Source organism: Lampetra planeri, chromosome 60, assembly GCF_965212315.1.
Source record: "Lampetra planeri chromosome 60, kcLamPlan1.2.h2, whole genome shotgun sequence".
Classification (NCBI taxonomy): domain Eukaryota; kingdom Metazoa; phylum Chordata; class Hyperoartia; order Petromyzontiformes; family Petromyzontidae; genus Lampetra; species Lampetra planeri.
The window spans coordinates 4684000-4699782 of NC_136166.1; the positions used below are offsets into that span (position 1 = coordinate 4684000).

The window sequence follows — 15783 nt, forward strand, 5'->3', positions numbered from 1 at the left end:
ACGGGTGTGGAGGATGTTGGCGCGGTGGCGGGTCCGTCGACATCATCAGACGCGGATCAACGATGGCAAGCGATGGCGGTACAACTGGAGGCACTTCAGGACGTCCTGGCGCATCTATGCCATCTCGTCGCGCCAGGGACGATGGATGATGCAAGTGGTGCTCCGCGGGCCGCCACGTTGCCTGTCCTGCCGCCGCCATTGCCCACGCGGCAAGGGGCCGCCATTTTGCGCGCTCCGTGGCGCCAAACCGCCATCTTGGCCACGCCGCGGGCCGACGCCATTTTGAATTTGCCATCACAACCACCACCATTGGAAGACGGCGGGAAGAGGAGTCGGAGTCGCCACCTTACAACAGTTAAAGAATTTTCCGTCGGTGGGGACTGGAGCGCGTTCGCCTGCCGCTTCTTGGCGGCGGTACGCACAGCAAGATGGACCGATGCGGAGGCTTTGGAGGTGTTGCCGACTCTCCTGGACGACGAATCTGTCCGATTCTTCCGTTCCATAGCGACCGATAAGAAGGCAACTTTATGTGGTGTTTTTCAAGAAATGGCCGATGCTTATGAGCCACCAGATGATGCGCATCGGCGATTCGCTCAACGACAACGAGCACCAGAGGAGTCGCCCGTGGCGTTCAGGGGTGCGGTGCTGGAGCTGGCCATGGCAGCTTATCCTGAGACGCCACAGGACCTGCTTGAGCCTCTCATATTAGGGAAGATGTTGGAGCTGTCTCGGGATCTAGGGATCCCCATGCCTGTGTGTGGGCATGAGAAGCTAACTTCCCGGATGGCTGCTAAGTGTCTCGATGCGCAATTCAACCTCCGTCGCTGGAAACAAGTGACGGCGTGGACGGGGGGGCCCGTCAAAGAAGGGGATGCGCTGGGGTGGAACCCTGCGCAGGCCGTCTATGTTCCGGATGACCGGGGCCCTCAACAACTGACGGCCGCCTCCGCTCCATGGACGGGACGCGGCGGGCCGAGACCGCGCGCGGTGCTACCAGAACGGGGCCGTCAGGAGGCGAGGCCTGCGCTTCGGCGCAACGAGGCCGAATGTTTCCGCTGCGGGCGTAGGGGCCACTACGCCAGAGACTGCTGGGCCCGCTTCCCGGCTCCGCCGCAGCAGGAGGCCTCGGCACCGGTCAAGTCGGCTAAAGATCCTCCGAAACAGACAGGCCGGCCGTGACATTGCGGGGGACGAGGGGCCCTGCTCGGAGGACGCCTGCCAGGTCTGCGGGACCTTCGAGCCCTGCAGCCCTTCCGACCCAGCTGCGGGCACGGTCACAGGACGAGCCCAAGACTAACTCTTTAGAGACACGGGACGGCGGTGGACTTCCAGCTGCGAGAGGGGGATTACCCCCTGTCGTTCCTCGACTTTCATCGCGTTCCCGTTCTGCGAGTGGGCCGCCGACCGTCCGGGACGGGCCGGCGACCCGCACACGTTCCAAATCGCTTACGTTTCGTTGATTGTTGCTGTCTTGTTATTTTCTTCTTACAGTTGTATTTATTGCATGCTTTTGTACGATCGTTGATGTTGATTGCGTTGTTGTTGTTCTTGCTGTTACATTATATGCTTAGTGTCCTTTAGGGGGGGAAGCTCGGTTCGCCGCATTACGATTTGCTATTGGTCAGCCGAGGTCGGCTGGGATTTTTCTACGGGGGAGGGTGGTGTAATGCGGGCGTAAGCGACCTTCCGGAGGTGACGTCACGGGGGGTGGAGTCATGTGACGTGGGGGGTAAGGTTCGGGGCTTTAAGCGGGTAAACCGGAAGGGGAAGGTAGTCGGGGTGTGAGCGGAAAAGAGTGAGGCCACGCGGGCAAGTGTGGAGAGGGGGGGCGCCGACGGCGATCGGGAGCCAACCCCGAAGATAAGAGGAAGCTGCGGAGTGGTGTGCAGCTGGGGAGGAGACAGCCAGGAGGGCTGCGTGTTAGAGGCAGCGGTGTGGCTGCCAGGAGGAGCTGCGGAGAGAGAGAGAGAGGGGGCTGCTTGTTAGAGGCAGCGGTGTGGCTGCCAGGAGGAGCTGCGGAGAGAGAGAGAGAGAGCAAGAAGCTGTGAGAGCTGCGGAGGGAGAAGAGCAGCAGAGAGTACAGCCAAGGGGGGCTGTGTGAGAGAAACAGCAGCGGAGCTGCTGTTGTGGATCGGGCCGACATTGGAGTCAGCACCGTGGAGAAGCTACAGAGTAAAGACAGCCGTGTGGGTGTACAGCACGAACCGAATAATAAAGGACACTGAGCCAGACATCGTGGTCCAGTCGTTTATTACATATGTATAGCGTGTTTGGGGGTGTGTATAGCGTGTGTGGGGGTGTATAGCGTGTGTGTATAGCGTGTGTGTGTGTGTATAGCGTGTGTGTGTGTATATAGCGTGTGTGTGTGTGTATAGCGTGTGTGTGTGTATAGCGTGTGTGTGTGTGTATAGCGTGTGTGTGTGTGTGTAGCGTGTGTGTGTGTGTATAGCGTGTGTGTGTGTGTATAGCGTGTGTGTGTGTGTGTAGCGTGTGTGTGTGTGTAGCGTGTGTGTGGGTGTTTCGCGTGTGTGTGGGTGTGTGTATAGCGTGTGTGTGGGTGTGTGTATAGCGTGTGTGCGTGTAGCGTGTGTGTGCGTGTAGCGTGCGTGGGTGTGTGTGTAGCGTGCGTGGGTGTGTTTGTAGCGTGCGTGGATGTGTATGTAGCGTGCGTGGGTGTGTGTAGCGTGCGTGGGTGTGTATAGCGTGCGTGTGTGTGTATAGTGTGCGTGTGTGTATAGCGTGCGTGTGTGTATAGCGTGCGTGTGTGTATAGCGTGCGTGTGTAGCGTGCGTGTGTGTGGGTGTATAGCGTGCGTGTGTGTATATAGCGTGTGTGTGTATATAGCGTTTGTGTGTGTATAGCGTGTGTGTGTGTGTATAGCGTGTGTGTAAGGTCGTGTCTCTTACAGCTCCCTCCACTTGATACAGTAATTTTGCTGTGACGGTTCCACCTGAAGATGGAGGCTTGTGTTGCCTCCGAAACGTCGTGATTAAATTTAGTTGTTTTCTTTTTAGCCACCGTGACTTTACCGAAAAAACCAAAGAGTATGGATCTTTGCAGTCACGAAAGCTTCAAATCTAGAATGTATAGCGTGTGTGTGGGTGTATAGCGTGTGTGTGTGTATATAGTGTGTGTGTGTGGGTGTATAGTGTGGGTGTACAGTGTGTGTGGGTGTATAGCGTGTGTGGGTGTATAGCGTGTGTGGGTGTATAGCGTGTGTGTGTGTGTGTATAGCGTGTGTGTGTGTATGTATGTATAGCGTGTGTGTGTGTGTGTATAGCGTGTGTGTGTGTATGTATGTATAGCGTGTGTGGGGGTGTATAGCGTGTGTGGGGGTGTATAGCGTGTGTGGGGGTGTATAGCGTGTGTGTGTGTATAGCGTGTGTGTGTGTGTATAGCGTGTGTGGGTGTATAGCGTGTGTGGGGGTGTATAGCGTGTGTGGGGTGTATAGCGTGTGTGTGTGTGTATAGCGTGTGTGTGTAGCGTGTGTGTATAGCGTGTGTGTGTAGTGTGTGTATAGCGTGTGGGTGTGTGTATAGCGTGTGTGTGTGTGTATAGCGTGTGTGTGTGTGTATATAGCGTGTGTGTGTATATAGCGTGTGTGTGTGTATATAGCGTGTGTGTGTATATAGCGTGTGTGTGTGCGTATAGCGTGTGTGTGTGTGGGTGTGTGTATAGCGTGTGTGTGGGTGTGTGTATAGCGTGTGTGTGGGTGTGTGTATAGCGTGTGTGTGTGTATAGCGTGTGTGTGTGTACAGCGTGTGTGTGTGTGTGTATAGCGTGTGTGTGTGTATATAGCGTGTGTGTGTGTGTGTGTGTAGCGTGTGCGTGTGTAGCGTGTGTGCGTGTGTGTAGCGTGTGTGTAGCGTGTGTGGGTGTGTGTGTAGCGTGCGTGGGTGTGTGTAGCGTGCGTGGGTGTGTGTAGCGTGCGTGGGTGTGTGTAGCGTGCGTGGGTGTGTGTAGCGTGCGTGTGTGTGTATAGCGTGCGTGTGTGTAGAGCGTGCGTGTAGAGCGTGCGTGTGTGTAGAGCGTGCGTGTGTGGCGTGCGTGTGTGTGTGGCGTGCGTGTGTGTGTGGCGTGCGTGTGTATGTGTGGGTGTATAGCGTGTGTATGTGTGTGTGTATAGCGTGTATAGCATGTGTATAGCAATGTGTGTGTGTGGGTGTATAGCGTGCGTGTGGGTGTATAGCGTGTGTGGGTGTATAGCGTGTGTGTGTGTGTATATAGCGTGCGTGCGCACCTTGATGTGCTCCATGAGCCACAGGGTGGCACCGAGGATGTGAGGCCAGGTGTGCGGTGCCCCCACTGTGTACATGGCGCTTTTCGACAGTGTGAATGGGTACCTGCAGACACAGAACAAAGACAACGGTTTTGTTCCAATTAATATTTGTTTTTCTTTTGTAATTTAGCTTTTGCAATTGCAAATGAGACTCGTGCCGATCTGAGTTTTCGCCTAATCAAGCAAAATTTACTTCAAACGAGTCACTCCTGTCAATCCCTGAGGCAGAGGTCCCTGTTTTCACACAACACAGCACTAAAGATAAAGATCCCCTGGATATCCTTAACAGACTTTTAGGGCAAGTGCTGTTAGGGAGCATCTATGAAGGCAGGCACGGCACATGAGGGGGTGGGTGGCCAGCACCACGTCGATCCGCCTTTGTCTCCCCAGTGGCGATATTTACACATCGCACCAGGTATTCATTTGAGGCCGAATCGACCTAGGGGAGGCCCAGAACCGATTCAGATAATCGTCACTGGCGTTGGCCGTGAGCGAGAATCGAACTCGGGTCGCCGAGTTCGCAGCGCAGTGCGCTAACTGTTGCATACGGTGGGACAAAGACACACGCACACACACATGGCATGCAGAGACACGTGCGTTGGCAGACAGGCACACACGTGCACGCGCACACGTGTGTGCCTTCCCCTCACCCGAACTCTTTGAAGAGACGAGGCACCTCCTCGTCAACCTTACTGCTGGGGAGGCTGTAGTCGGGGTCCAGGAATCTGCACATGAACTCAAAGATGCGCAGGAAGAGCTTCGTGGACGGAGCCTGCAGCTCACGGGGGCTCACGACCAAAGGGCAATCATGCTCGCTCAAGAACTAAGCACAAACACGCGTGCGGGCACACGTACACACACGCGGGCACATGCAGGCACACGTACACACGCAGACACACGTACACACGCAGACATACATACACTTATATTTCATGTGGCAAGGATTTTTTATTTTTTTTACAATCCCAGTAGATACATACCTACTCTGACATTCATGCATTATTGATGAGAAAAATAAGCCCGAATTCGAAGAATCTGAATTTAGAAGCAGCATTATAGTGCCCTCAAGTGACAATACTACCGTACGACTGGCACACGCGGATTACCTTGTCAGAGCTAATACCGTGGTTGAGATAAGGGTCTCTGATTGGACATGGGGGACCAACAGCCCTCCACGTGCTGTGACTGCACTGCAGCTGGTCACATAGGCATCCGTGTGGCCCTACCACGGACCCACAGCTGGGCCGCAGCCCTCTCTGCCCTCCGCACTGTGGCCAATGCCATCGCTCTGGTACTACAGCTACATCACGTTGTGCAGTGCCTTGTGGGAGTTTGGTCATGTTGCAAAACGGGCTCAGTACATGCAGGGGAGCTCAAAGGCGGTGATGTGGCACATCGAGCAGGAGGCTGCCAGATAGGAATCGAAGGAGATTCACACAGCCCCACGGTTGATGTCTGTTTCCGTTCAAAAAATAAAATAGTACCTGAATGTGTTTGTTGTATTACATATCCTCCCTTGCCCTCTCCCCACCTCAATCTCTCTCCCCTTTCTCATTCTCCTCCACGTTTCCCTTCCCCAGTCTCTCCGTCTTTAACAGTCTTGCCTCTCCGCCACATCTCCTCCTCCTCCTCAATATCTCCGTTCCCTCCCCCACTCCCCCAACCCTCACCTCGCACAGACTCTTCACCGTCCTCTGCTGGAAGCCCTTGTCATGGAGCGGGCGTGTGTCCTTGACCTTCTCAGATCCCCCAACTGCTCCATATTGACTCGAGTGGCGTGTCACACTGAGATGTGTGGGAAGGCAAGGGGAGGAGAAACGCACACGGAGTGGGGGGGGGGGGCGTGGGGAGAGATGCATAGACGCGCATCGGGGATTGCTGCGAAACAAGTGGAGACGCTAGACATGAAGGTCGCACGGAGGAACAGACGGAAAACTCGGAGACGCAGGGACGGACAGCGACAGAGGGAGACACGTGGAGACACAAGAACACGTGGGAATTGAAGGAACACGTACGGAGAGAGGCAAGATAAATGCAGGAACAAGGGGAAAGAGAGACAAATAGAGAAAAAAAGACAGGCATGGGCATGCAAACACACGCCGCCTCGTGCTATGGTGGAATGTTGTAACAGCTCATGCTATCTTGAGGCGTCATATAATGTTATTATCGTAGGTGACGTTACGATACTCGTCATGTACTTCATGTACACATCATCTTGCGTGTCGGTCAATGTTGAAATCATGTGACGCTTTCATATCATTAAATACATAGACCCAATATCAGAATTTCATCAAACAGGAAATGAAGGGACGATGCACAGAGAGAGAAAAGAGAAGTGCAGCAACAACAGGAGAGAGAGCGACAAATGGGGAAAAAAGAAACAGACATGGGCAAGCAAACTAACGCGGACACAAGAGCAGACTAGCCTAAACCATTACGCAAACTCCGGTTATCCTAACAGCGGCTTTTGGCTAACCATCGAAGAAAGATGGTCATTGTATCGCGCGCTTTCATATGCACTTCTGCGGCTGTCTGGAACGTCCTTCCTTCCGATATTAGGAAGCCACTGGAGCTATATATTCTAGATTTGAAGCTTTCGTGACTGCAAGGATTCATACTCTTAGGTTTTTTCTGGTAAAGTCACGTAGGAAAATAAAAATAATAAATAAATATAATAGAAATAATAAAAATAAAATAATCACGACGTTTCGGAGGCAACACAAGTCTCCGTCATCAGGTGGGACCGTCACAGCTAAATTTACTGTATCAAACCTAAGAGTATGGAGCTATATACTTTGAAATCTAGATTGAAAACTAATTTCTTTAGAACTGCTTATTGTGTTCAGCTTGTTGTCCTTCCCCAGCACCTCCGATTAGCACGGTTGGCTACATATGGTGCGAAATAAGTTGAACATATATACAGATAACAATGATAATCGAATTACGGCCTGCAACGGCACGCCCACCTTCACCATTATTTCTTTGGGAAAATTACTCCCTCTTAGTTTTGGAGCTTTCGTGACTGCAGGAATTATTCTTTGGTTCTTTCGGTAAAGTCACGTATAAAGATCTTTATACGTGACTTTACCGTGACTTTACCGAAAGAACTAAAGAACCAAAGAATAAAAAGAATAAAATTACTCCCGCTTAATGATACTTCGCTTTATGCAGAAATTTTCAGGAATGCAACCCCCGCGTTAAGTAAGGTAAAACGTCAATCGAGAAATGACACCGCAAGTAAGCCACCGGCTGCCCGCATCAGCTAACAACGTGGCGTTTGAGACAAGTGGTGTGTGTGCAATAATGAGTGAACGCGAGTCGGGTAGCTCTACATCTTACGTCCAAATTAAACCGTTGTGTACTCGTGCAGTTCGCTCCGCATACTGCTCTTGGAAAACTCAGTTCATCCAGGGCAGAGATCACAATTGAGGAAAAATCTGCTCATCATATAATCTCATGCCACATGCCATCACGTGTCACATCATGTAACAGCGTCACAGAATTGAACGCGTAATCTAATACTCTTTGGTTCTTTCGTTAAAGTCACGTAGGAAACAACCTGTGGTTGTTTCCTGATGACGGGCACTTGTGTTGCGCCCGAAACGTCGTGATTTATTTTTTTTGTACCTACGTGACTTTACCGAACTAAAGAGTATTGATTCCTGCAGTCACGAAAACTTCAAATCTACGTCATCTAATGTCACTTTGGGGCAATGTCATCTCATGTCAGATGAGATTACATCGCACCTCCGATTAACACGGTTGGCTACGTACGGTGCGAAAGAAGTTCAACGTGCATACGTGCACCATGTCAAGGTGTAATCACATGCCATGTTGTGTCATCGTTTCATCTCTTGTAATGTCGTGTGATTGTGTCATGTCTTGTTAGGCCACGTTGTCTTCTCGTGCCATGTCGTGTCACAGTGTCATCTTATTGTCGTGGTGTCATATCGTGTCACATTACCTGTTTCCAAAGAAGCTGATTTTGCGGTTCGAAGCGGACGAGTTCCCAAGAGGCATTTGGCGATTCTTGCGCACACTGCCAACACAAACACCAGACCCACAGAGACAATCGCATGTAGCATCGTGCACATCATCATACACATCTGCTAAACCAGCAGCACTAAGGAAGACTTCCACAGGTCGACAACACAAGAAAACATAACACGGTAAAATACATTTCACACGATGAGCCTCTCACAACACAGGTATTGGAGGTGGAGAAAGGAGAAAATCTGCGAGCCAAGCATTTGGGGTGGAGAAAGGAGAAAATCTGTGAGTGAGGCATTGGAGATGGAGAAATGAGAAAATCTGCGTGCCAGGAATTGGAGGTGGAGAAGGGAGAAAATCTGCGAGCCAGGAATTGGCGGTGGCGGGGGCATCCCGGCTGGAGTCATGGCGGCGGGTGCCTCACCTCTGCGGAGTGGCCAGGCTCTTGATGCTGCCGTCCGCCTTCACCCGCTGCGGCAGCGTGGAGGTGCGACGTCCCAGAGACTTGGACATTGTGACGGTGACTCGAGGCGTCCTCCTGGCACAGGGCACACGCGTGTAGTGGCGGTGTTTCCTTATGGAATACTGTGTGTGTAGTGTGTGTGTAGTCTGTGTGTGTAGTCTGTGAATACTGTGTGTGGCGTGTGTGTGTAGCGTGTGTGTGTGTAGCGTGTGTGTGTGTAGTGTGTGAATACTGTGTGCGTAGTGTGTGAATACTGTGTGCGTAGTGTGTGTGAATACTGTGTGCGTAGTGTGCGAGTACTGTGTGCGTAGTGTGCGAGTACTGTGTGCTAGTACTGTGTGTGAGTACTGTGTGCGAGTACTGTGCGTGCAGTGTGTGCGTGCGTGCAGTGTGTGTATAGTGTGTGTGCAGTGTGTGTGTGTAGGGTAGTGTGTGGAGGGTGGCGTTTGTGCACAGACTGCCCTATATGACATCATAACAACAGTCTGGACCACTGGACGGGTTCCGCAGGATTAGAAGAATGCCCTGGTGGTCCCCCTCTTTAAGAAGGGGGACCGCACAGACTGTAACAACTACAGGGGCATCTCACGCCTCAGTGTGCCGGGAAAGGTCCTGGCAAGGATTATTCAACATCGCCTTGCTAGGCACGCAGAAGAGAGGTTTGCGGAACCCCAATGCGGTTTCAGGAAAGGGCGGTCCTGCACAGATGCCATATTTTCTGTCCGTCTGCTACAGCAGAGGTGTAGGGAATTCCAACAAGACCTACATCTCTGCTTTATTGACCTGGTCAAGGCCTATGATACCATCAGTAGGCCTGGGCTCTGGGTTGTTCTTCGTGCTTTCGGAGTCCCTGACCCTCTGTTCACGATCATTAAGGACCTTCATGATGGTGAGCGGGCCCGGGTAAAACTACGTGGCCGGGAGTCGGAGCCTTTTCCTGTACACCTTGGGGTGCGACAGGGATGTCCTCTGGCTCCCACATTATTTAACATCTATTTCGACTGCGTAGTTCGTGAAGCCTTCAATAGCTGTACCGGGGGAATTTCCATTTGGTACAGATATAATGGGAGGCTGATCGACGCCCGGGTGCGATCAAGGGATGGCTCCCTATTGGTCAACCACGTTATGTATGCCGATGATTTGGTAATAGCTGCTCATTCAGAAGAGGAGTTGGAGACGCTGCTGCTGAGACTGGAGCGTGCCACTAAGAGGTGGGGCCTTACCATTAGCCCCACCAAAACTAAGCACCTGCCTGGGTATTTTGTACCATCGGACACTCCACCCCCACAACTCCCAATCAGTGATGGGGCAGTTGTGGAGAGAGTGGAGAGTTTCCCATACCTGGGCAGTGTGCTCATGACCGGCTCCAGTTTATCAGCAGAGGTCTCACTCCGAATCAGTCGAGCGGCAATATCTTTTCATCGGTTGCGTAACGCTGTGTGGAAGCTACCTGGTCTGTCGCTCCGCACAAAGCTTCAGGTCTTCTCGGCCACGGTCATTCCCTCCCTTCTCTACGCTTGCGAAACGTGGACCCCCCTAATGGAGCATCTTCGCCGGTTGGAAACATTTAGGCTGGCCTGCCTACGATCCATCCTGGGTATAACCTGCAGGCTGGATTGTGTGAGGAGCTCACAAATCCTTGAAAGATCTGGGCAAAGTCCCATCGGTGAGCTCCTCCGGCAGGCAAGGCTGCGTTGGCTGGGTCATGTAGCCCGCATGCCCAGCCACCGCATGACTAAACAGCTTTTGTTCGGCCGGATTAAGGGGGCTAAACGGGCGCGGCACGGGCTAGAGAAGAGATGGAGTGATGTGGTACAGGAGGACGTGGAGCTGAGTGGACTTGCCGATGACTGGTACCAGCGGTGTCAAGATCGGCCTCTGTGGAGGAGGCTCGTGAAGGACGCTACTGGGCAGTTGGAGGCAGTCGCCCTCCAACAACAACGGAGGGCGGAGGAGCGACGCTCACAACGAGCGGAGCGCCGGGTGGATAAAGCACAGCAAGTTGGCACAGTAGGGGGCACAGGTGGTGCATCAGCCAGTCATCTCAGTCAGTCGACCCGTGGCACCTGGGTCTGCCCCGTGACCTCCTGCCAGGGGGCGTTCTACACTTCACGTGGCCTCAAGGTGCACATGGCCTGGCACAAGCGTCGTGGTGACGTCACCGCCACTTAGTGGCGAATGGCGGTTGTTGTTGTTGTAGTGTGTGTAGTGTAGGGTGTGAGTAATGTGTGTAGTGTGTGTAGTGTAGTAATGTGTGTAGTGTAGTGTGTGTGTAGTGTGTATGTTGTGTGTGCAAGTGGCGGGCAGTCGTGGGCCAAGTCAGCGACGCGGACACGAACCTTCACTTGGCTGCTCGCGTTCCCGCTCGGAAGGTTGACGGCCAAGGAAGAAGTTGTAACTCTGCTGCTGTTGTTGTTGTTGTAATAATAACGTTGTTGTTGTGATGTTAACGCCGCTGCTGCTGCGATGTTCGCGGGGTAACGAACTCGGCGATTTTTTAAACGAGGGGCGCGCGCGGAGGCTGTCGGGAAATCGCGTAACGTTGCAACGTCTCTTTAGTTCCCTCTGTCTGTTACAACCCCCCCCCCCCGGATACAGAGGTCGCTGTTTTCACAACTCACACAGCCACCAAAGACAAAGATACCCGGTGTTGTTGTAGCCTGTGGCGGACTTTTGGGGCAAGTGCTGTTCAGCGAGCAGAGCCTCTTGAATGCCGGAACGGCACACGCCCGGCTGTCTTTGTCTCCCCGAGTAAACCGTATTTATTTCAAACCTATCACAACATTGTACCACTAAAATAAAATGCAAAGACAATTTAACAAAACATGTTTAAGTAGCGGCGATGATTTGACGCTGAGTCGACCTAGGGGAGGCCCAGGACCAGTTCGGATAATCGTCACTCGTGTGTGTTGACCGTGTGCGGGAATCGAACTCGACGTCGCTAACCGCTGCGCCACCGCTCCCCTCGTCTCCGAAACAGAAGTCGCTGTTTTCGGGTCACTTGAGCATCATGGCACCGAGACAGAGGTTACCGCCACGAGTTGCTTCTGTCTATTATGAAGACAGAGGTCGCTGTTTTACACAGCCTCGGGTCTTTGCGAAGTCCCCTTCCTGTCACCGAGACAGAGGCTACCGCCACGAGTTGCTTCTGTCAGTTACGAAGACAGAGGTCTCTGTCACGTAGATAGAAAAATAAGTATAACCCGTAATAAGTATAACCCGTAAAAACAAAGTTTTTCACTCTAAATCCTTTATATGCGTGGCAGCGAACTTAATATAAAGGATTTAAAAATATATTCGCCTGTGGAGGACGCGGGGATCGATCCCGCTACATTTGGCATGGGAAGCGAGGGCGCTACCAACTGCGCTACTCCGCCACGGCCTGTGGTGGGGTTACGCTCTGGGCTCTTACACTGTGCGTTCTATTAGAATATATGTAAAATAAAAATGTTTTGCCTAAAAAGTGTAAAATGTTTGGAATTTTTTTTCACGAACATTAATTGTTTCGCACAACGAGTCTGTGTGGAAAATGTCAGCTCGATTGGATCACGGGAAGTGGGTTAAAAAACGACCGAAAGATTTGCACGGTCGTAAGCAAGCACGCAAGCAAGCAAGCGAACTTAATATAAAGGATTTAAAAATATATTCGCCTGTGGAGGACGCGGGGATCGATCCCGGGACCTTTGGCATGGGAAGCGAGGGCGCTACCAACTGCGCTACTCCGCCACGGCCTGTGGAGGGGTTACGCTCTGGGCTCTTACACTCTGACGTTCAGCCAAAGCCATGAATAAGTTCTATTTGAATATATGTAAAATAAAAAAAAATTTGCCTAAAAAGTGTAAAATTTGGGGAATTTTTTTTCACGAACAATAATTGTCTGGCACAACGAGTCTGTGTGGAAAATGTCAGCTCGATTGGATCACGGGAAGTGGGTTAAAAAACGACCGAAAGATTTGCACGGTCCTAAGCAAGCAAGCAAGCACGCAAGCAAGCACGCAAGCAAGCACGCAAGCAAGCAAGCAAGCACGCAAGCAAGCAAGCACGCAAGCAAGCAAGCACGCAAGCAAGCACGCAAGCAAGCACGCAAGCAAGCAAGCGAACTTAATATAAAGGATTTAAAAACTAAGTTTTTCACTATAAATCCTTTATATGCGTGGCAGCGAACTTAATATAAAGGATTAAAAAATATATTCGCCTGTGGAGGACGCGGGGATCGATCCCGCGACCTTTGGCATGGGAAGCGAGGGCGCTACCAACTGCGCTACTCCGCCACGGCCTGTGGAGGGGTTACGCTCTGGGCTCTTACACTGTGACGTAAAGCCATAAATGAGTTGTATTTGAATAAATGTAAAATAATTTTTTTTTGCCTAAAAAGTGTAACATTTTTGAAAAAAATTTTCACGAACATTAAATGTCTCGCACAACGAGTCTGTGTGGAAAATGTCAGCTCGATTGGATCACGGGAAGTGGGTTAAAAAACGACAGAAAGATTTGCACGGTCGTAAGCAAGCAAGCAAGCACGCAAGCACGCAAGCAAGCGAACTTAATATAAAGGATTTAATAAACCTATCTGCCCTTTTGTTATTTTTTCTAACTACATGACTTTACCGAAATAAACAAATAGTATATACTATATAATTTACGTACAATATTTTGGTGGGCGGTTTTATTTATTCGTGTACTGCATTTCATTGCACCCTGTATAATTCGTGTTAGAAGAGTACTGCTGTAGACTCGTGTTGAGTACAGTAAACATTGTTTTTAAATCCTTTATATGTATTACGTTCACTTGCTTGCTTGCTTGCGCGCTTACGACCGTGCAAATCTTTCGGTCGTTTTTAAACCCACTTCCCGTGATCCAATCGAGCTGACATTTTGCACACCGACTCGTTGTGCGTGACAATTTATTTTCGTGAAAAAATTTTTCCTAAATTTTACACTTTTTAGGAAAAAATAATTATATTTAATTACCAATTGCTTAATGGTGGCAGGCAATCATCTGACCCATAGGTGACAGCCATCTCAAGCCAGAGGACGAGAGGACTCTAGCCGCCACGCATATAAAGGATTTATAGTGAAAAACTTTGTTTTTACGGGTTAATTTTTTTGTAATTTAATGTATACAGATGTAGTAGCGGCATCGTTGAGCGCTGTGTGCAATTGTCACGACTTACAGGCTTCGGGTCAACAGGGGGCAGAAGGGAGGCTGATGGAGATTAGTGAGGCCATTGGGCCAAGGTCACCCCCCAGGGTAGCCCTGGTTCAGGGGCACTGACCCCTGACCCCAATAGGGGGGGGGGGGGGTTCTGGGGGATGACGTCACACTCCAGGCACCTCTAGACGGTTCCAGAAGGGAGGAGTGGCTAGAGGCTGAGTGAGCCGGGAACGGGTATAAAAGCCGGACCCCTGAATGGGACGGGCAGTTGTCGACCGAGATCAGAGGGGGAATGGGATTCAGTTTCATTTCAGTTGCATTTATTAGGTATAGCCCTGTGAGCCATTCGGCTCTTGAATCGGGTGCAACCGCAACAAACAAAAAACAAAAACATGAACAAGAAAACATCTTAAAGTGACTATGTAACTATGTGCAAACAGAAAATCCAAGAAAAGACAGCAAAATATTGCAGATAAAGCACCGTACACAAACGCTGTGTGCAAAAATCCCAGTGGGATGCAAGTCAAACAACAACAACCACAAGACAACTTAGATTAAGGCCATCAGTCTAACTCTGACATACAACAAACAAACATGGCCAATTTAACACGTAGACTTTCGCGACCAATATTATTCATAATCAACGTTTTTGGGGTTTAGATCGCGTTTCACGCTTCAACACACCAGGTGGGCTAAAGCAGTGAACTATTTGTCTTTTGTCAACGTGACACTTTTTTGCTAATTGGTGGTGGTTACGACACATTTATAAATAACGCGATCTAAACCCAAAAACGTTGATTATGAAAAACATGGCCAAACCAATAAACTTTTCGAAAATCACTCGAAGATGAAGAGGGTGCCCTGAAGACGGCCCTGAAGACCAGATGCAGAGCCGGACCCAATGACCTTGGCTGAGTCGGGTCAGATAGCCTCCCTAGACCCCGATAGCGGAGGACCCTACAGACATTAGTCCCGAATGTTTCGGGCACGCCAGTGAGGAGGATACGCCTTCCTAGTGTAGTGGGTGGAAGGGGCTGTACCCCTCTGTGTTCTGTATCGCTATTGGAAAATAAATGTGTTGCCTCCAAGCAAGGCCGTAGCCATGGAGTCAACATTGGGGGGGACCAAATCTTCCGGGGTGTCTAGGGGGGTCCCAACCCAGAAAAATATCTCAATTTGAAAACTCATTTCCTGCATAAAATATTTGAAAAAATTCACTAACACATGGGATGGACTTTTTATTTATTTTTTAGAATGTCTAATAGTGTATTGTATTACATTTCTCTGTTTTTACTTTTTTACCATTTCTTGTTTCATTGTATGTAATGGCAAAGATTAGGGATTAATAAAGTACAACCATAACCACAATCATATAAACAGAAATCCATGCATTGATTTATATGAAGACAAGTCCAGATATTGTGGCCAAGGTTTAGCAAATTGTTGTATTTATTTACATAGCATAGCAATCATTTTCTTTATAGCAATATATTGGTGGGACATTTTGAGCATATTTGAATATTGTAATTACAGCCTTGCCTCCAAGAGAGACGTCTCCCTCTGGTTTGTACCCACTACGCATACATGAAACGTTGTGGATACGTCTCGGACAGTGTTCTTCATTGAAAGGCCCCACGGCCTCTTGAGGCCACCATCATCGTGCTGCTGTCCAAACCCCCAAATTGTTTCAAGTGGTGTGGCAACCCTCTCACTGATGATGTCTTCTTATTGGTGAGTCTCCCCCGCCTCCCCACCCTCTGAAATTTAGTGAATAAACACGAGTCGAAGATGAAGTTGCGCACGTGAACACAGCACTCGCCTTCCACGTCCACCTCCTTTGAAGAAGCGATGCCCATGTCACGATCCTGCTCCTGCCTAGATATCCTCCTCCACAT

At 50.4% G+C, this 15783-nt stretch overlaps 1 protein-coding gene across 1 annotated transcript in view; it reads right to left on the minus strand.

The window, feature by feature from the left end:
* The window catches only part of NDC80 (NDC80 kinetochore complex component), a 29797-nt gene extending 18530 nt beyond the window's left edge, over positions 1-11267 (minus strand). The window contains exons 1-6 of the mRNA XM_078619013.1: positions 11073-11267; positions 8695-8808; positions 8245-8319; positions 5951-6065; positions 4931-5103; positions 4242-4344 (exon numbers count right to left, since the gene is read on the minus strand). Coding sequence (XP_078475139.1) covers positions 4242-4344; positions 4931-5103; positions 5951-6065; positions 8245-8319; positions 8695-8783 — 555 coding nt within the window. The 5' untranslated portion in view covers positions 8784-8808; positions 11073-11267. The remainder of the gene's footprint in view (positions 1-4241; positions 4345-4930; positions 5104-5950; positions 6066-8244; positions 8320-8694; positions 8809-11072) is intronic.
* Between the last annotated feature and the right edge of the window lie 4516 nt (positions 11268-15783).